We start from the raw sequence: 20,468 nt of genomic DNA on the forward strand, positions 1-20,468 counted from the left end.
TTTTTTTAAATGAAAGCTTAAATTCTGCAGAATTTGAATACGTCAGGTGTGCTCTAGACATATATTGAGCAATCTGGATTCAGTGTGGCCTGGGCGTTTAACACCACAGATTAAACTTGTGTGCATCACGAGCCCTGATTTCTAGCTAAGAGAGGTGTTTTTTTTGGTGGCTTCTGCCTTGCTAAAACATACTGAATGAGACCTATCTAAACAGACATTGTTACTCTGTTAGCACTGACCTCCCACTTGGTAAAGCAACTCCTATCTTTTCATGCGCTGTAATATTTATACCTGCCTACTGTATTTTTCACTCCATGCATCTGATGAAGTGGGTTTTAGCCCATGAAAGCTAATGCCCAAATAAATTTGTTAGTCTCTAAGGTAGCACAAGGACTCCTTGTTGTTTTTGCTGATACAGACTAACGTGGCTACCCCTCTGAAACCTGTCATTGTAGGTTGAGTCTGTGTGCTGAACAGAAAACAATTTCGTGGTGGAATGAATGGAACCAACGGTGTTAAAGAGAAGTTACAAATCACATATGAAGGCTGAGTTTGCTCCTTGCAAGGATCTTCATATCCTATGAAAAAATATTCCCTTTCTTTAAAGATTTTGATAGTTCCCAATTAACAAAATCAGGTAGGAATAGTAGGGGAGAATATTTTGATTTTTATAATATTGCAAACATATATTTTAATAAAACCACTGTCTTGTCTGTGGGCAATTCTTATTTAAAATTTAATTTAAGTTCTCTTACGTAAGTCAACCTCAGATAAGGCATAAGTAATGATCTTATTTCTACACAGTTCTTGATTTCATTCAAACAATAGACAATCTTTTCCCAAAACAGTCTACAGTACTTTAATGTCAAAGTTCATTGATTTGAAATTTTGAAATTTGTAGTACTAGGCCATGATACCATGATCAATGAATTCAGTTAGTTAGTGGTGTCTACTCAATTGCATATTTGAAAATGTGCAAAATTAAAGAAGCTTCCTAATGCCTGAACAGCTGTCATATCAATTATTTTACTAAAACTACAACTCTTAAGATTTCAGCCTTTCCCTCCTCCTTCCCTCCCCGTCTGCAAGGCTGAATCATGGTTTTGTTTCTTAGTAACTAAATCACATAGCATGTCTCTAACATCATTGATTTGTAGTGGTTACTTTCACTTTATACTCAGTTGGGCAAATGATGGCCATTAATTTCACTAGAGAGACGATTGGGTGAGGTAATATCTTTCATTGGACCCACTTCTGTTGGTGAGCGAGACAAGCTTTCAGCCTACACAGAGCTTTTCTTCGGGTCTGGGAAAGGGACTCTAAGAGTATGTACACTGTAATTCAACACTAATGGCTGACAGTTTTATAGCCCCTTGACCTGGGCCAGCCATGGGTGTTTAATTGCAGTGTGGACATACCCAAAGTGTCAGAGATTGTTTAGTATAAGTAGTTAACAAATATTCCAACAGACCATTCAAGGGAAGTGGCCTATTAACACCTCTGCAGTCATAGGGCAAAAAAGAGAGGTGAGTGGGTTACAAATTGTTGTAATAGCCATAAATCCAGTGTTTTTATTAAGATGACGATTTTTTTAGTGCCGAGCAAAGTTATGAATTTAAGCTCCGAGGCTTGTCTTTTGAAGGTATGGAGCCGGTTTCCTTTGAGGATGAGGGCTGAGAGGTCAGATAGGGAGTGACTGTTTTGTGAGAAGTGTTTTTGCCCGTAGTGATGTGATACAAGTTTTTTTCTTTTATCATTTTTCTGTGCAAGTTCATCCGAGAGCATAATGATTGTCTCTCTTTTGCCACATGGTTGTTATGGGAGAATTTAGTGCATGGGGTGGGGTACATCACATGTTGTGATAGGCATGCGTCGGACCCATGAGTCTTGAAACGTATGTGAGGCAGGGGATTGATCATTGTAGTAGTGGAGATGTGTCCAGGTTTTTTATCTGTTGCTCTGGCAGGGTCTAGTGCTGGTTTGAGTTGGTGTGCCCTGGTCTGTGGGGAGCTTGCTTCTGATGATGAGCATGGCAATGTTGGGGAGTTGTTTTGAAGGGAGAAAACCCGCAGAGCGCACACCCCTAGTTGCTACCTGCCACCCCACACTGGAACCCATATGGGGTATTATTAAACAGTTACAACACTGTTGTACTTCATGGAGACCACATCCTGAAAGAAATCTTTCCTGAATCCCCTCTTCTGGCCTTCAAACACCTTGTCTCTCTACTATCCTAGACCAACACAGCTATAACAACACTGGAAAGGTTAATTTCACTGTACTGTCATGCATAATGTAGCATTGCTTTTCTTTATTTTAGTTCCTTAGCATTATGCTTTTCTACAGAAAATGGTTTGGTGTGTAAGAATAAAGCAGCAGATGGAGTCACTCCACCTTGTGTCAGATATAAATATAGAAATAAAGAGTTGTGTGCTTAAGTGTTGACTTCCCAAGGTGCTGTTTGGGAAATTGCAGAATCCTATGGGACTCTGGGATGCTGATTTTTGTGGAATACCTATAGCACTAGAAATGATATAAATCTCAAGAGGATACTGCAATGTGAAACCCCCCAGTTTGCCTGAATATGCCATACTCTTCAGTTGATGGATCTGTAGATACAGAATACTGCTTTATGGCAAAAGTTGTTAGGAATAGTTAAAGAAGGTGTGCAAGTAGAATACTTAAGTCCACTGAGCAGAGCAGAAAGGACCTGTCACTTGGGTGAGAAGGTTAACATTTGATTTGGAAGATGCTGCTGGATGGTGCATGTTTGAAGAGATCGATGGAAAGAAGTCTGAGTTCCACTGTGAATCAAAATATTTTCTGTTTGACAATGGTGGTTGCTCAATAGCTATAAACCAAATGCGACTTAAATTTCAGCCTCTGAGGTGTGTCTGTGTATAAACTTTACCTGGAATGTGTGTGATGCTGTAGTACTGCAGCCTTCTAGAATAAACTGCTGCACAAGTGACACACATTATAAGTTTGTCCGGGATAAAGAGTATCCAGTGTCAGACTAGAAAGACTAGAGAAATGAATATGTGGTTTAGAATTTTATGTGCCAAGAATAGGAAATAGGAGGGGAAAGCATTATACTGTTTAGAAGATATTTTGTGCTAGTTTGTGTATAAATGTTTTCTCTTATTTAGTAATGTGAAGTGAAGGCGTTCAGCACTGCTTAGTTTTAAAATAAAATCCTTCATTCCAGTGCACAACTGGGGCATCTTAAAAAATATAGATGGTAAAGTATGAATCCTATTGGCAGAACAATATATAACAGGATATTGCTAGTGCATGAATAGCCAGATGGTTACCCTAGTTATATTACAGCTAAGGGGTACACTTTTTTTTCAAGAATTTTGCCAGCAACTTCCATTGACGTAAATGAAAGTCACATAGCAATAGCCTGCAGAGCACTTGTAACATTTACATATAACTTTACAGCTGAATTCTGATTGGCTGTTGGTGCTTCTTTGCTGATGTTACCCTCCTGTACATCTATAATGTAATCAGCAGTGACATCAGCAACTTTATGACCAGTTTTCATTCATATTACATGCATCTGCTTAGCTGTAATTGTGGACTGAGAAAAGGGTAAGAAAAGGTTATCAACAACTTTCTGGAGCTGCTTAGCAGCTTTCAAGAATTGTTCTCAGACTCTCTTTACTATTCCTAATGATGTTATTTTAAGAGTACACAACAGCCTATTTTCTTTCACCCCTTCTCTTGTGGCTAAAGCCAGAAATTTAATTTTTCTTGGCTCTTTACACAGATTGTTTCATATCTTGACAAACTGTTGCCCTTCTATTCTATCCTTTTCCAGTCAGGCTAGAATAACTAGTCCTTTGAGGTCATGTTGTAATATGGATCGCTTGCATCACTGGATATTGTATACCTCTAGCGTAACTGTTTTGATGGGTGCTTGATGTATTAAATGCGAATCCTAATTAGTGGGAGATTAGGTTTTTTTTTTTCGTTTCCCAATTTGAGTTTGTGCAAGGCTTCCTTCCCATCCACTTATTAATTATTTTGAACCTCTAGACCTCTGCATAACACTCTCTTAACCAGAAAGTACAGATAAATAGTTAGTTTTTCTTCTCTAAAAATATATGGCTATACTTATTTGTAAGAGACGTGTAGGGAGAAGAAAAATCTGGTCTGTGTACAGTGTTTTTGGTATTCACTGGGCTTTGGCTTCATGTGCTGCCTGGAAAATAGTTTTTAGCTGCCAAATGTAAAAGTACAATTTCTGCTTCTACATAATTACAGTGTACTCCTGAAAAGATCATGTTAGTTTGCCCATGTTACCACCTCATCATCCATTAACTTAATTAAAATAAGGCTAATGTTTTAAATCCTACAAATAGAAAGCAATCTCATTACTGCATGCAGCAAAAATATTATAAACTGACACAAGTGTTGGTCTTCACTGGGATGAGGTACTTGGAACCTGTCACTGTGTCAGCAGAGTGGAGTGTATATTTTAATTGCCCAGTGCAGTTCTAGCATGCTGCTGCTCTTGGTATTGCTTACTACTGAACTATGATATCCAGTAGGAGACAGTGGTGGCTTTGTGTTTTGGAACATAATCAAGTGATAACTGAAGAAGCAGTTCTAAGAAGACCATGGAAAAACCAGGAAGACTTAAGCCATACAAGAATAAGAAATAACATTCAATGTAAGTTATGTATGTGGTTATTTTTTAAACGTTTACAGTTTCTTTTAATCATGGCTTAAACACAGATGGGACCAGTGGATGCAACATACTGACTTAGTTAACGTGAATTCGATACATCACAAGTATGCCACCCATGAGTTCTGTTACAGTAATTAAATCCTGCGTTCAGAAAGAGCATGTAAGACAAATGTAATGTAAAGTTTAGTCTTTTAGACTGCTCTGAAAAATTGTGGTAGTCCACCTGGCGAAAAATTTTTAATGATCCCAAAAGTGTTTCTTATGCTATTGAGCAATAAGATATTTTCCAAGCCTGCTTGTATCACAGTCTTAATTGGTTAGTTCCATCTTCTTTTCTCTTTTTTTTAAAAAAAATCTTAAAATATACGAGTGGCTTGAGAGATTAGAAGAGAGATACAGTGCCTGTCAGTTATAGGTCATCTGTACTAACTCAGGCCAGACGCCTCACTAATGGCCTCTGTGATCTATTTGTGGTTACGGCCTAGCTTCTAGTGGACGTATCCACATTGAAAACACACTTACCTTGTGAAGCAATAGCCTCAGCAGAGGGGATATGGAGAGTGAATTATCTTTTCACCTATAAAGATGATCCTTCAAGGTTAACGTTTAGGGCACGTTGGCAAGACAGAAAGGGGGAAGCATGCCCCGCTGCTGCCCATGCGCTATGTGTTCTGTGAATAAGGCTGTCAATCTGTCACCCTTCATGAGTAGTAAATTAATTAAAACCTACGAGAGGTGTTTTTGGTTTCTTTTTTTAAGTAACTATAGAAATTTGAGGATCTAACACTCATTGCTACTCTAAGTTAATATTTATATTACTTTTGGTTTGGAGATTCTATAATTTTAGCCATTTCAGATTTCTTTGTTCTAAAGTATAACAAACTGTCAGCTAGAATGCATCTTAAATTCTCTAAAAGAATAAGTGGAGTGAGGTTGAGCATCAGAAGCTTAATCTGGAACTTCAGATTCTTTCCGTTTTACTTTGGTGTCTCACCTCTCTGTAGGGAATGTAACTGCAAGGCATGCCCAGGCTGCTGTTCTTTTCTCCTTTCCACCCATACTTTCAAACTCATACATCCTGCTGTCTTCCTTTCATATGTTCAGTGTACAAACCTTGCTGTGACTGCAGCTTCTAACAGTGGCCTTCTGGTACACAGAATTTGTTGCACGGAATTTGGCACACAATTTGCACAGTAGTTGCATCAGGACCAGAGGCGGATTAAGGGTTTGTGGGGCAGAGCAAGTGAGGGCCCATCCCTACCCCTTCTGCCTTCAGACCCCCCCGGTCCCACTAGGGTTCCTGCCGGGGAACTTGGTCAGGGTGCACGGGTTTCCCCTGCCCACCTGGCACTCCTGCCGGGGAGCGAGATCAGGGTACGGTGCTCCTGTCGGGGTGCTCAGGATGCCCATTTTTTGGGGGCCCCCCCAATTGGCTCGGGCCCCTGGGCATGGGCCCTGTTGGACCAGTAGCTCATCTGCCAGTGATCGGGACCCTTTAGAATTATGCAAATTATTCATAACCAGGTGAGTGAAAAACTGAGGCCAAAGAATAAAATATGAACTGTTGTTAGTATGGGAGTTTTATGCAGTTACCTAGAGTGCCAAAGCAGAATACCTGAGGCACAGCAACATACACAGTTTAAAATATTGCTGTTGCAGTTAAAATAATTTCAAACAAAGCCTTAATACAAATAATTGAAACTTTCTTAAAGTGATATATATTGTGTTCAAATCATTGTTGTGCAACCACAGGGGAAAAAAATTAGAAGTAAACCTCCCTTCTAACTGCATGAATTCTACTTTTAAATGCAGTAGAATCCCAAAAGAGTAAATAAGGTACATAAAGAGGGCAGTTTGGCAGCGTGGACTATGTGACTCTGGCCAAGTCTGCTCTCCAAATGACTCTGTAATTCAAGGAAGCTCAGTGCAGGCCCACCAGGTGAAATGTATACTCTATCTTAAGAGCCGAGCCAAGTGAATTTAATTCCCATAAAGGGTCAATACTCAGTTCACTGTGCTATACTTTCATACCGTGAAATCACTTTGGTTCTGTTCTAATTCTCCTTTATTTGTATAAGTTAGATGAAATAGACCTTGTCTTCATTTAACACTCAGAGCAGGCTCTCCACACCCCTTAGTGGAATGTTATTTGGTTTGCTGATGTGAATCAGAACATAGGATTTTTCCACCACCCACTCCTCTAGAGGGCCATATTAGATGATAGTTTACTTGGGAGCATTGCCATTCCCAGTAACAAATTCAGGTCAGTAGCATAGAATATCAGGGTTGGAAGGGACCTTAGGAGGTCATCTAGTTCAACCCCCTGCTCAAAGCAGGACCAATCCCCAATTTGTGCCCCAGATCCCTAAATGGCCCCCTAAAGGATTGAACTCACAACCCTGGGTTTAGCAGGCCAATGCTCAAACAACTGAGCTATCCCTCCCTCGGTAAGTTCTGTACAAATCCTTAGGAACGATAGACACATGTATCTAAAAATTGGTTAAGTGCATCCTCTAGGGAAAGGCAAGGGATTTGTTGCCTTAAGCACAAAGTGTTTTAAAAAAAAAAAATCAGCATTTTGCCAGCAGATATCATTCAAGTATCTCACTTCTACTCCAAGTATAGTATGGGGGAAAACTGGGATAACTGTAGGGCATCTGTTGGCAATTATTGACTTTTTGAATGGTGACCAAAATACATTTCCAGTGATGCTGAGCACACTGGCTGATGGCAACATTTGGCTCTTGTATAGACTTGCCAATGGAATGCTACCACCCAGGGCTTAAATTTAACCAGGGCTGTCTGGAGCATAGCCCTGGTGAATATTTTCAAACCCACGGAAGCTCTGGCACATCTTGCAGAGTTGAAGCCCTGGGGCTCTGGGAAATACTCTGTGAGAATTGAAGCCCTGTTAACCCCTCACAGAATGTAGCTGCAAATGGCAATGCAATAGTTAAAGGAGGCATATTTGTGGACCTGAGAAGGTTGATATTTTTTTACACCAGAGGTTTAGAAGGGTAGAGAAAATCCTACCCACTAAGAACCTAGAAGGAAGCAGTGTGTGCAGTTACGTCTCTCATTTATGCTTGTTAGGATGTTATGTGTTACCCATCTCTTTGCATTTGGAGTTTGGAACATGTAACATTGCCAGGTCAGGACCTCTTCTTAAATCTGATTTCCAAGTTAATATGTCTGTTCAAAATCCCAGTCCTTCTGTTTTGTATAGGGAAGGTATATTAAGCCATGGTAGAACAGGGCAGGTGAAAAGATTACTGGAAGCAGTCGCTTTAATTGGGATAACTGAAGTGTTGGTTGGCCACTTAAATAAAAAAAAATTCTTGGCATGTATTTTTTGACACACAATGTGGTCTATGTACTCTGACTCTAGCCAGACCTTGTTTACATACCAAGTTCAGTGGGAGGAGAAACCACAACCAGAAAGACTAAGTTTTTTTTTTTTTTTTTAAGAATTAGTTGTGTGGTTGTCCTCAACCAGGAATTTTGCACTTCAAAGCTGTGAACCAAAGTGCTGCAAATAGTATCATAATCTATTTAGCAAACGATAATGCTAAACACATGCAAAAGAGGAGAAAATTATGTTCTCTACCTGGGAAGTTGTTATGAGTGGGATTTGGAAAAGAATTTCTAACATTGCCCAACTCTGCTCCTATTGAAGTGTGTGGTAAAACTTCCATTGACTTCAGTGGGACCAGAGTTACGGTGACAACAGAGTTCTTTTTCAGAATCCCACCCATCGTTATTAGAATCCACTACTACAATACAATTATGGAGAAAAATAGTTATTTGTCACCAATGAGCAGATGGGGGTTTACACATGCCCCTTGTTAACAGATTTCACTGCCCTTTGGATCCAGTGAAGGAAAGCTAGAGCTGTGGATTTAAAAAAAGAAAGACTGGGAAATATAAATTAAGATTAACAGAGTCATACGTTGGGAAGGAAGAATTATCTAGGTTCTACTTCTGTCTCCTAGAAGTTGGGAGGGACCTAAACATTTGCCGCCTTCTTTTCCACTCCCTACCTTCTCCCATCATTTCTTTATGTAAATTAATAGGTAAAATTTGGGGTGTTTCAGAAAGAACCACATCTCTGACTCTGCTCAAAATCCTGAGGTTGACTGTCTGCATAGTGATGAGAAAAGTGGACAGGAATAATTCATGTTTGCAAGTAGGGAAGATGGGGAAATACATTCCAAAGGGCTGCCTAAAATCCCGTATCAAGCAGTATTTTCATACAGAAATCTGTAATATTTTCATACAAAAAAAGTGAGTAGGGGAAGATGCCATGGACAGCAGCTGGTCCCTTGTTCCACCCCTTTCTGCCCTGGGACTCTCCCTACCCCATGGGTTACAGAGGCAGCTCTCTTTGTCCATCATGACAAATCTGTTCGAATGAGTGCCCTCCACTTGAGGAATTGAAGAAGGTGGTCTTGTCCTGTCTTTTATCTGTCTTGCTTTTACAGGGAGAGACTATAAAGATCACAGAATTGAGAGCTTCTGCTACTGGACAGCTACTGGGATAAGTTAAAACATAAGTGTATCTCAGGTTCTGTGAAGTAAGTCCTTCCCAACGAGGGTAACTAGCAAGACTCTGTTCATGAAACAAACAGCAAATTGAATGATAGACTGTGTATTTCATTTTCTTGAGGGGCATTATTAGTTGGTAAGTAAATTCTAGAGAAAACCCAATGACAAGTCAGTGAAAATCTGGACTGTAAACATAGCAGAGTGGGTGTGTCTGTTAGTGAAAGTTAAATCATCAGCTGTATGTCTATTTATTACAAAAATTTAAAAGTCATGAGCAACATTTTTTTTGGTCACAGGGCAAACAACTTGGTGTGTTTTGCATTTAAATTATTTTAAAAATGAATTTTTAAAAATAAAATGTGTAAGACACTTGGAAAAAACAAAACAAAAACAAGTCAATGCTCAGACAGAGGTAGCAGACAGGACACCAGTCCATACTCAAGCCGAAGACACAGACTATAAGACAACTTTTTTACTGATAGGAGGAATGATTTATGATCAAGATTGCTTTCCTCATCTCAAAACGACTCTTCTTTGCAACTGCCACATTCCTGCACAAGTATACAGCTACATGTAGGTGAGCTATAACAAAGATAAAAACTATTCTGAATGCGACCTTTGGTACTGTAGGAAAGAAAAGAATGGGCACTTCTGTCTTTTTGGGCATTTTCTGGCTGCAGAATTGAAGATCCAGACAGGTACTAAATGCTTTGACAGGAGGTGTTCAGTACTTTCAATGCACATTGAGGATAATAGGATTTGAGTTGATGGTACAGATCAGGACTGGGTCCTAAATGGTCATGTTGATACAAGAAAGCTACTCTTTTATTTCATCAGTTAATTTTTAGCAAAAATCTCCACTGAGGAGAAAATACCAGTGGGTAATATGTAGAATCAATTATAAAACTTGATTATTGGATTCTGATGATCCATTGTGGTTTTTAAATATCATGCTCATTTTAGTCTTATTCTTCAAAACTATCTGTATGTTGTGTATGCAGCGAGGACACAAAACATTTTGACATGATTTAAAAAGTACTGGATCTTCGTGCATGGCTCCCAGCTGCATTGACTGAACTTGCTGTTTTATATAAAACACACACCTGTAGTAGCAGACCCAGATGTATTAATGGTGTTCAGTGCAGTGCACTCATAATTTCATTTTTTCAGAAATCAAGATTTATAGAAACCAGTTATACTCTATACCTAGTTATCTGATGTGAAATTTGTCAACGGTTTGGAGAGCATTAATAGATTATTTTCTGCATGCTAGAGATTACTCAAGAAAGTTGTTCTGATTTGTTAAGTTGAAACAAGCGTTCAGTACTAACAGACACTTTAAAAAGAGGGCTTTCATATACCGTAAAACCTATAGTGGTTTTAATATATATTATCTATAGTCACACACTTTATACACAGGAGAGAGGAAAATACATACTTATAATACCCTCAAAGTGTGTATGAAATGAATTCAGAAATATATGACTTGTTCAAAAGAAATATTTTTATAGAGCAACTATAATTAAGCATGTTTCAGAAGCATATTTGTAAAACCAATTTATATTTCAGGTGTTTAAATTAGTCTGTTTTAATAAAGGTGTATTATTCTCTAGCAGGGTTATTAGGGTTATTTTCTTATCTCACAACCATCACTGCAACTCAGATTAGTTCAGTGAAGTTACTCTATGCTTACAAATGTGGAACAGAGTTCTAAATTTGTCCATATATACTGGATTAATATTCATCATTACTAGCTTTTACCATCGTTGACTTTTAAGTAAGGAAACTAATGTAACAGTAGAATATGATTGGACACCTACATTTTTGACTGAATATTACAGCCAGCTGATTTATTAATGTAATCCCCAGTTATTTTTTTATTGATATGTCTAGTTTGATTGCTTATTTTGAAAGTCATTTCCCAGGTCAAGAGCACTGATGAGCACTGAGCAAGTCTTTATATATAAATATATATGCTTCAAGAGTATTCTAAATGGTAATGGCAAAATTCAAAATCACTGCTGCTTGCATGCCTCTTCTTATTTAGTTGTACTATAAAATGGGAGTTTCCCTCTTTCTCTCTGCCAAGAGAGTAGCATCTTCTCTCTCTCTAGACATTACTGTCAGAACCTGTCCCATTTCTGTCTGCAGTGATAATCTTCGTCAATCCTGTATAGCCATTTATGAAACTAAACAGTTATTACTGACAGTGAACAACTATAAAACAGCAAGAGAGATTATCTGTACTGTAATGAACACATGTAGGATATAACTGCTTATAATATTTTTAGAAAGATATCTTACCTTGACTTTTTACGTTAAATGGTAAGAAATGTGGCCCCTTCATGCTGGCTTGTTTTTGGTATCGTTCAGAAAAAAACCCATCACCGCCATGGACAATGTTCAGAGAAAGCAGCAGCAGAAAGGATATTTGTACCTGCATATTCCCCAATCTGTTCTGCATTAAAGAGGAAAAATACTTATGCAAATGATTGTTCTTTTTAAAAAAAATAAGTTGATCAGTTTAGGTTTCGCAACAATGAACAAATAAGTTGTATTTAAAATAGTTAACATTACCGGTTCAGTACTGCTTTATACAAAACTGCTCCCAAATCTATATATTTCTAGTGGATTTCTTAAAGTATACCAGTTTTAGTTAGAGAAAGTGGTTAAATGTTTTAAATAAATTTTTTTAAGTATAAATATATAAAATCTGTAATCGGACCAGATCAGATTCTGTCCCATACTCTTCCAATCCACAGTTTTGTTTTGTTTTATTAAATATATAAAATATATACCAATTTAAATTCCTTTCAGAACAAAAGTGTAAGTTTGCTATTCGGTCCTATAATGTTGTGGGCATGTCAGCCTCTTGAGGCTTCCAAAACTAGGTTTAGGACCAGCATAGCTTGAATCCTCTAGAATCAGGGAAAAGTCTCTCTCATATGCATTGCAACATGGCAGCATCGCCTCCTTCTAATTAACACTGTATCTATAAAGGATAAAATCCCGACCCCATTGACATCAATAGTGAAACCCCCATTGACTTCACTGGGGCCAAGATTTCACCATTAGCCTTTGGAAGTAATTTCCCTTGTGGCAGCAGGGATACTGGCACTTGCTCTTAAAAAGCCCCAGAAAACTTCTGTTCTATATAAGGAAGGATTAGATTTGTATTGATAAATGTTGATTTCGCCATACATACACAAACTGATGAAAACATATTTCCATTGATAACAATCGGAATTTGTAGATAGGCAAGATAATAAAAATGCTGCTTGAAAACTTATCGAAGTTTGATTTAAGAATATTAACTTTGTATATTTTGACATGTGATATTGACAATTTTTATTTTAATGGTTATAAAGCTTTAATTTTTTGAATCTCAACATCTATCATTAAATTATTGTCTGACTCTACTATTGCTTTACACCCCCCCATAATTTCCTGCAACAGTGAACATTTAAATCAATAACAATTGAAAAAAATTGCTTAAAACCCCTAATTTTGCCCAACTGAAAATTTAAATAAATTAAAATAGAAAAAATGAACATAGATAATATCTATCTATCTATCAAAATTTAGGAAAAATAATTAAAATTGAATTCTGTCAGACCTATGGTTAAGTTAAATTGGAAGTGAAATGAAAAGGAATGAAACCATAGCATACCAGAATATTGTAGAGTTCCAAATATGTAGTAGCCTTTCAGTAGCCTACTGAGGTGCTCTTCCGCCACAGGTGCGCAGAACAGAAGCTGCTATTTCAAGTATCCTTCTGAGGTATTTATACTGTTTGTTCCCTTGTTAAGTCAAGTTGCACTGTGTTTAAGCTCCTCCCTAAAAGTCATAAGCACTAATTAGGGGGAGGGATCTTGGGCAGGCATGCTAGAACAGGTTGGAGTTTTTCTTACTATATTGTATTTCATGTGATTTTGCTGAAACTATACTCGTCGTGATGAACATTTTCTTAAATTATTTTATATCCCTTTTGTTTTCAGGATTGAGAGTTAGCATTGGAAAAAGCTTAAACTTGTAAGTGGGTAGATATGTGTTACTTTTTTAAAAAGGATTTTCTGCATACATTTTAAAGGAAATGTAGTTTCATAGATTGTGAACTTCTTACTATCTATGAGCAGCTACTTTCAGGCGTTAGCTCCATTGAAGTCAATGGAGATTACTTGAGTGAGTAACTGCTCACCAGTGTGTGATGTAAGGGGCTTATAATATGTCTCTTTTGTGTTAATTAGGGATTTGTACAGTTCTGAAGCCATCTGAACCACTTATTGTGCTTGTGCATAAAAATGAAATTGAAGAAGTAAATTAGGGAGAAAGTATCTACATGTGTGTTTCTGTTATGTTGTCTTAGATATACAACACATCAAATAAATAGTCCATATATAGAGACTGTTTATATGCAATGAAGTATTCATTCATAAAGAAACTTGAGTTATACAATGTAATACTACTATTTCTATTTGTTACATTCAGTCTTATTACTTTATTGAAATAATTGATTTTATTGCATATTGAAAAATGAGACAGATGTAATACAAGCTTGCATTTATTTTTTTCAGAATTTTTCTATATGCAGTAAATGACTTTTTTGTTTCAGGTTCTGGTTCAATGCAATGTTGTTTATGGTGCATTATAGAGAGTTCCACAAGTTCCTTTTTAATAGCATTGACTCATTATGTTTAAACCACCATTAATTTATTGTATTGGGTCAAACTTCATTACAGTTTATTCCATGCTTAGCAAATCTCTCTGTTTATTCAAAGTATAGATTAGCACTGGCCATACTAAGCCCATTGAAATAAATTTCGCTATATTGACTATTTCTGCCTGTTATGACTTTTCTGCTTGGTAAACAGTGACAGATGGTCTCACAATATTTCAGCCCCATTGTCATCATTAATCAATTCTAGATATCATGTATTAAATTTCAGTTCCAGAATCATTCATATCCCTGGTTCTAAAACATGACATAAAAGCAGAAATAATACGGACATAAAGAAAATGACCTGAATTTAGTGTGAATTTCCAAGGCTAAACATAGCATGCATGTTACTTTTTAAAAGCATTCTCAATAAAAATTAAATATGAACATTTCTAAAAGAGCTATACATTTATAAATGATCAGGTTTTTGCATTATATTACAATGTTGGTTGATCCTTATGTTAATGCAAATGTAAGTAGGCAGTAGAGTCATGGATTCAAGGCCTGATTCATGAGTATACCAGGTACCGCTTATGTTTCTATGGAATGTAGCCCTCTAAAACTGTGGAGGTTATTGAAAAACAAATGCAAATAAAAGTAACTGCACTATTGTTAACTGGAGCCAAACATTCCTCATTTGATTAACTTCATCCCTTTTGTGGAGAGACTGGAAGCTCTCTGATAGCCTTTCATTGGGGCTGCACAGCTGGGCATCCCTGCTGTGCCATCTTCCCCATTAGCACCTTCTCTATGCTGGCATAGAGGAGTGTTCTGTGCCAGCCTGGGCAATAACTACTAGATCTATGCCTATGATGTACTATTAATACTAATAACAAACATATTCAGTGAGGAGGGATCTCATGCCTGGTAGGCGCAGAAGGGCTGCAACCACCATCCCAAAGATTGGATGAAATGTCTGTAAACAGGCTGCAGCACAGCTGCATGACCTACACTCTACTGAAACTCACCCACAATGTGCTTTTATTTAAATCATTGTTCTCTGCCCAGGTGACTTTCAGTCCTGGAAAAAAAATAGGGCTTTATGACAAATATCCTGAAACATAACTTATTGTGCTGAAAAAAACCAGTGGATTGTCAAGTCTGGTATCGGGTTGCCAACTGTGCCGATACTCTTCTGAACATATACTGTTGTTGTGAACAAAGGTCATGGTTGATGCAGTAAGTTAACTGATGTAGTATTATGTGGTGTTCTTTCTCCATTCTTCTTCATGGCCACGCTCAGATAATTTTATGTTCCATGTTCATAAAGAAACTCTACTCTGGAATATGTCCTTCAGAATTGTTCTTATATTCCTTACTAAGCTTGTGTGTATAAGCAGGTTGGTGATTTTTCGAGAAGGCTTACATAACTGAGTTGTCACTTCCTTGGTGAGCCCCCTATTTTCAGTTGCTTATAATTTTCAGGAAAACTAAATTTTGGACTGAAGTTGACCATTAAGTTTCTTATGCTGCTTAGTTTGGAAGTTAGTGTCATTGTAAATTCCCATGAGAATCCACTCAGCCATTGCTTGAGTTACACGCCCAAAGCACAAGCATTAAGAATTTATTTTTCAGATGTTAAAACTGAGCAAAACCTAAAAGTCTTTTGTTTTTTTCCCAGGTAATTCCAAAAATAGTTTTGTTTTTTAAAATTTCAGCTGTAATAAGTAGGAAGCCCTCCATGGAAAATGTTGCCAATCTGACAATATTGGGTTAAGAAATAAAGTTAAGAACATCTGACTATAGTCCTGTACACATAAAACTTCTTACATTCCATGCTAATTTCTAGACCAATGTATTATACCTCCCCAAATAGGTACACTCCTGCTACAAAAGTAACGTACACCCATATTTAGCTGACAGTCTTGTTTCCTCTCATCCCACTTTACTGCCAGGAGGATGAATAATCTCTGTGTGAACACGTGTGAATAAGGACAATTGTTGGGTCAGGAGACATACATACAAACACATCTGTTGACTCTAGATTTATGCCAGACTCCACCCTGGAATGCTGCTTCATGGGGTGGTTTGGTTTAGGGTTTAGTTTTGTTTTTTGTGGTGGTGGGAAGCTGAGGTGGGCTTGTGGTTTTCTTCTTCCTCATGTTCCCCCTACTGCTGTGGGCTTTTTCTGGGTGCACTATCATGCCAGGATTTAGCTGTAAGCATACATGTGACGTGTGAGGTTCCATATGTACGCACATACGTGTGTATGTCTATATCCAGTAACAGAACATTAAATAAACACACCTGTGTTTATTTGAACACCTGATCATGGGTACGGGCCACTTAAATACACTTAATGTGTATTTGAAAATTTGCATTCAAATACAGGTATCTTTTTCATTAACAAAGAAGTCTTTAAAATAGCAATTGAAAAGTTTGAAAAGTAAATAATTTTACTGCAATATAATATTCCCTGTTCTAAGTAAGAATAAAATTTGAATTTCCCGGATAAGAAGAAGTAATTATCAGAGAGTTGCAGTTTCTTTTTAACTGGACATATACACTTTGTTATAGTTACATGATGTTTGTCTCCTGAATGAATGACATTATTCATAATTAAATACACACGTTTATTTAAAGAAATGACCTTTGTGGAATCCCCTCACAATCCATAAACCTAAGCCCGTATGTAAATCTTTGCAGGCTCAGAGTCATAGTTAGAAAAATGGTGTGGCTTTGGCCCTGATCCCGCAAGTTACTCTGTATGGATGGACCCGACTGCCCATTAATTTGAACAGAGTTCCACAAGGGCATGGTGTATGTGTGTGTTTGATCTACTGCAGGGTTAGCATGACCAGAGGCGGATTGCCATTTTGTGGGGCCCTGGGCCAGAGCAAGTGGGGGCCTCTTGACTACTCCTATGCTAGACTGTCAATATATTCAATATTTAACTAACAAAATATAAATATTTTCAGCCAAGGGTTCTTTTTGTCACAAAGCGTTGAAGCCCTTTCCTTGGTTAAAGATATTAGAAAGTCTTTTTAAAACAGGAAAACATACTTCTGGATTCCTCAGTCACTCACTCGTCCTATCGGTACACTGGTATAGAGTTTACCATAAGGAAAAGGGAAGAAAATGTGGAAGTTTCTTGTTAAAATATTGAAAGCACATTGCTGGCCAAAGCTTGAGGGAATGTTGAGGCCATGCAGATGGCATGAAATAGCTGTGGATAAGTTAAGGACTTGAAGTACTTTGTAGTACTGCTTCTCTTACTTTGAGTATGTCATATCTTCTAATTTAAAATGCAGATTAGCAACTTGGAAAGTGTGTGTGTGTATATATAATGCATGGGGAGAATTTATTTACCTAACTAATTGTAAAATAAATAGGATTTTTTCTGCTGTCGTCTTTTGCAGACTAGTAATTAATGGATGCTTGGTTAAGTTAGTCTTGCAGGGAAATACTGTCTCATCCATTTTAAAAGCAGAACTCACCCCAGAATACCAGAGAGAGGCTGTTAAAAAATTGTGAGATTGTATTGCCATATAGCTTGGTATTTGTCATTTTTTAGATTCATGTCACTTATACTTTGAACTAGGGCTGTCAATTAATTGCAGTTAACTCGTGATTAACTAAAAAAAAATTAATCACGATTAATCACAGATTTAATCGCACTGTTAAACAATGGAATTCCAATTGAAATTTATTAAATATTTTTGGATGTTTTTCTACATTTTCAAATATATTGACTTCAATTACAACACAGAATACAAAGTGTATAGTGCTCACCTTATATTATTATTTTTGATTACAAATATTTGCAAAATAATATTTGTAAAAATGATAAAAGAAACTATTTTTCAGTTTACCACATACAAGTACTGTAGTGCAATCTCTTTATTGTGAAAGTGCAATTTACAAATGTAGATTTTTTTGTTATATAACTGCACTCAAAAACAAAACAGTGTAAAACTTTAGACCCTACAAGACCACTCAGTCCTACTTCTTGTTCAGCCAACCACTAAGACAAACAAGTTTGTTCACATTTGCAGGAGATAATGCTGTCTGTTTCTCATTTTGCAATGTCACCTGAAAGTGAGAACAGAACAGGCATTCACATGGCACTTTTGTAGCTGGCATTGCAAGGTATTTAAGTACTAGATATGCTAAACATTCGTATGCCCCTTCATGCTTTGGCCACCATTCCAGAGGACATGCTTCCATGCTGATAACACTCGTTAAAAATATAATGCGTTAATTAAATTTGTGAGTGAACTCCTTGGGGGAGAATTGTATACCTCCTGCTCTGTTTTACCCACATTCTGCCATATATTTCATGTTATAGCAGTCTCAGATGATGTCCCAGCACATGTTGTTCATTTTAAGAACAATTTCACTGCAGATTTAACAAAACGCGAATAAGGTACCAATGTGATATTTCTAAGAATAGACACAATACTCAACCCAAGTTTTAACAATCTGAAGTGCCTTCCAAAATCTGAGGGGGACGAGGTGTGGAGCATACTTTCAGATGTCTTAGAAGAGCAACACTCCAATGCAGAAACTACAGAACCCGAACCACCAAAAAGGAAAATCAACCTTCTGCTGGTGGCATCTGGCTCAGATGGTGAAAATGAACATGCATTGGTCCACACAGTTTTGAATCATTATCGAGCAGAATCTGTTATCAGCATGGATGCATGTCGTCTGGAATGGTGGTTGAAGCATGAATCTTTAGCGCATCTGGCGCGTCAATATCTTGAGACGTCAGCTACAACAGTGCCACGTGGACACCTGTTCTCACTTTCAGGTGACATTGTAAACAAGAAGCAGGCAGCAGTATCTCCTGCAAATGTAAACAAACTTATTTGTCTGAGAGACTGGCTGACCGAGAAGTAGGACTGAGTGGACTTGTAGGCGCTAAAGTTTTACATTGTTTTATTTTTGAATGCAGTTTTTTTGTACATAATTCTACATTTGTAAGTTCAACTTTCATGATACAGAGATTGCACTACAGTACTTGCATTAGGTGAATTGAAAAATACTATTTCTTTTGTTTTTTACCGTGCAAATATTTGTAATAAAAATAAATATAAAGTGAGCATTGTACACTTTGTATTCTGCATTGTAATTAAAATCAATATATTTGAAAATGTAGAAAACATCCAAAAATATTTAAATAAATGGTATTCTAATATTAACAGCGCAATTAATCATGATTAATTTTTAAAATCACTTTACAGCCCTACTTTAACAGTTGTAATGGTGGTGGAATAAATGTCCTTCATTCAAGCTCACATGGAAGGATGGTAGGTGTTTATTTTGGCACTAGGTATTTGGCTAGTGGTCGGTTATTTGGTCATGTAAGGTAACTTTTGACCATAACGTTCCTGTTTAGCATAAGATTATTTTTAACCAGGCACCACCCAATTTTATATTTATAACAGTATTTCTGCTAAGTCTGTTTACCTTCAGCTGTGCCAAATAACCAGTATGCGGCTTTAGGAAATACTTTTGATAGTCCTATAAATTTAACTCAGTGACCTGGGTTTACCGATCTGTATGAATCTGAGGAGGATTGCATTATTATTTAATTATTGTAACAGTGCCCAGAGCCCCCTGTGAAGTTTCCAACCCCATTGTGCTGGGGATTGTACAGACACATGATATGAGACGGTTACTATCCCAAAAGAGTTTATAATCATAAATTAGGTACCGTGCAGCAAGTGGGTGGAGGAAACTTCATTCAGGAACATGCTTTTCAGTATCTTTAGACACACTGCTTGCAAGCTGTTTTTTTTAATTTTTCTTTTTCTTCTTCTTTTCTGGCAGTGCTGATCGAATTTGTGACTGGGGTGGGAGTTAATATCAAATTTCTTGATCTCAGTGAAAATTTTTCATTTTTGAGTTTTTAGTTTTTTAAATAAGAGTTAAAAACATGCACATTGTTCAGGTAGCTAGTCTACATAAGCCCCGGGTTTTTGTTACTGTTATTCTGGCCCTCACTCCCACAATAAGGCCATGATTTGATGCCACAAACCAGGGGTTGGCAACCTTTCAGAAGTGGTGTGCTGAGTCTTCATTTATTTACTTTAATTTAAGGTTTCACATGCCAGTAATACATTTTAATGTTTTTTAGAAGGTCTCTCTCTATAAGTCTATATATTATATAACTAAACTATTGTCGCATGTAAAGTAAACAAGGTTTTCAAAATGTTTAAGAAGCTTCATTTAAAATTAAATTAAAATGCTGATCTTACTTCGCTGGACCACTCAGCCCGCTGCCAGCCTGGGGTTCCGTTCACCTAGGCCAGCAGCAGGCTGAGCGGGGCCTGTGGCCGGGACCCCGGCTGGCAAGGGGCTGGCAGCCAGACCTGCAGTGGGCTGAGTGGGGCTGGTGGCCGGGACCCAGACCAGCAGCGGGCTGAGCGACTCAGCCTGCTGCCGGTCTGGGGTTCCGTCCGCTGGCTCCTGCCAGCCAGGGTCCCGGCTGCTGGCCCCGCTCAGCTCGCTGCTGGTCTGGGGTCCCGGCCCTGCCCACATAGAGTAGGTACCTACCTTCTCCCT

The 20,468-nt window shown here is 37.7% G+C and overlaps 2 protein-coding genes across 10 annotated transcripts in view; one reads left to right on the plus strand and one right to left on the minus strand.

The window, feature by feature from the left end:
* The window catches only part of LOC141984847 (dermatan-sulfate epimerase-like), a 308,715-nt gene that overhangs the window by 26,545 nt on the left and 261,702 nt on the right, over positions 1–20,468 (plus strand). The window lies entirely within an intron of this gene.
* Positions 1–20,468, minus strand: part of COL10A1 (collagen type X alpha 1 chain) — a 71,329-nt gene that overhangs the window by 4,301 nt on the left and 46,560 nt on the right. For 3 of the 8 annotated variants that reach the window (XM_074946905.1, XM_074946906.1, XM_074946902.1), the window contains 2 exons: positions 12,912–13,078; positions 11,546–11,699 (listed from right to left, as the gene is read on the minus strand). In XM_074946905.1, coding sequence (XP_074803006.1) covers positions 11,546–11,684 — 139 coding nt within the window. In that variant the 5' untranslated portion in view covers positions 11,685–11,699; positions 12,912–13,078. Of the gene's footprint in view, positions 1–11,545; positions 11,700–12,911; positions 13,079–14,926; positions 14,980–20,468 lie in introns of all 8 variants that reach the window. The other 5 variants (XM_074946908.1, XM_074946907.1, XM_074946904.1 and 2 more) reach the window with 4 other exon arrangements.

The sequence above is a fragment of the Natator depressus genome, chromosome 3, assembly GCF_965152275.1.
Source record: "Natator depressus isolate rNatDep1 chromosome 3, rNatDep2.hap1, whole genome shotgun sequence".
NCBI lineage: Eukaryota > Metazoa > Chordata > Testudines > Cheloniidae > Natator > Natator depressus.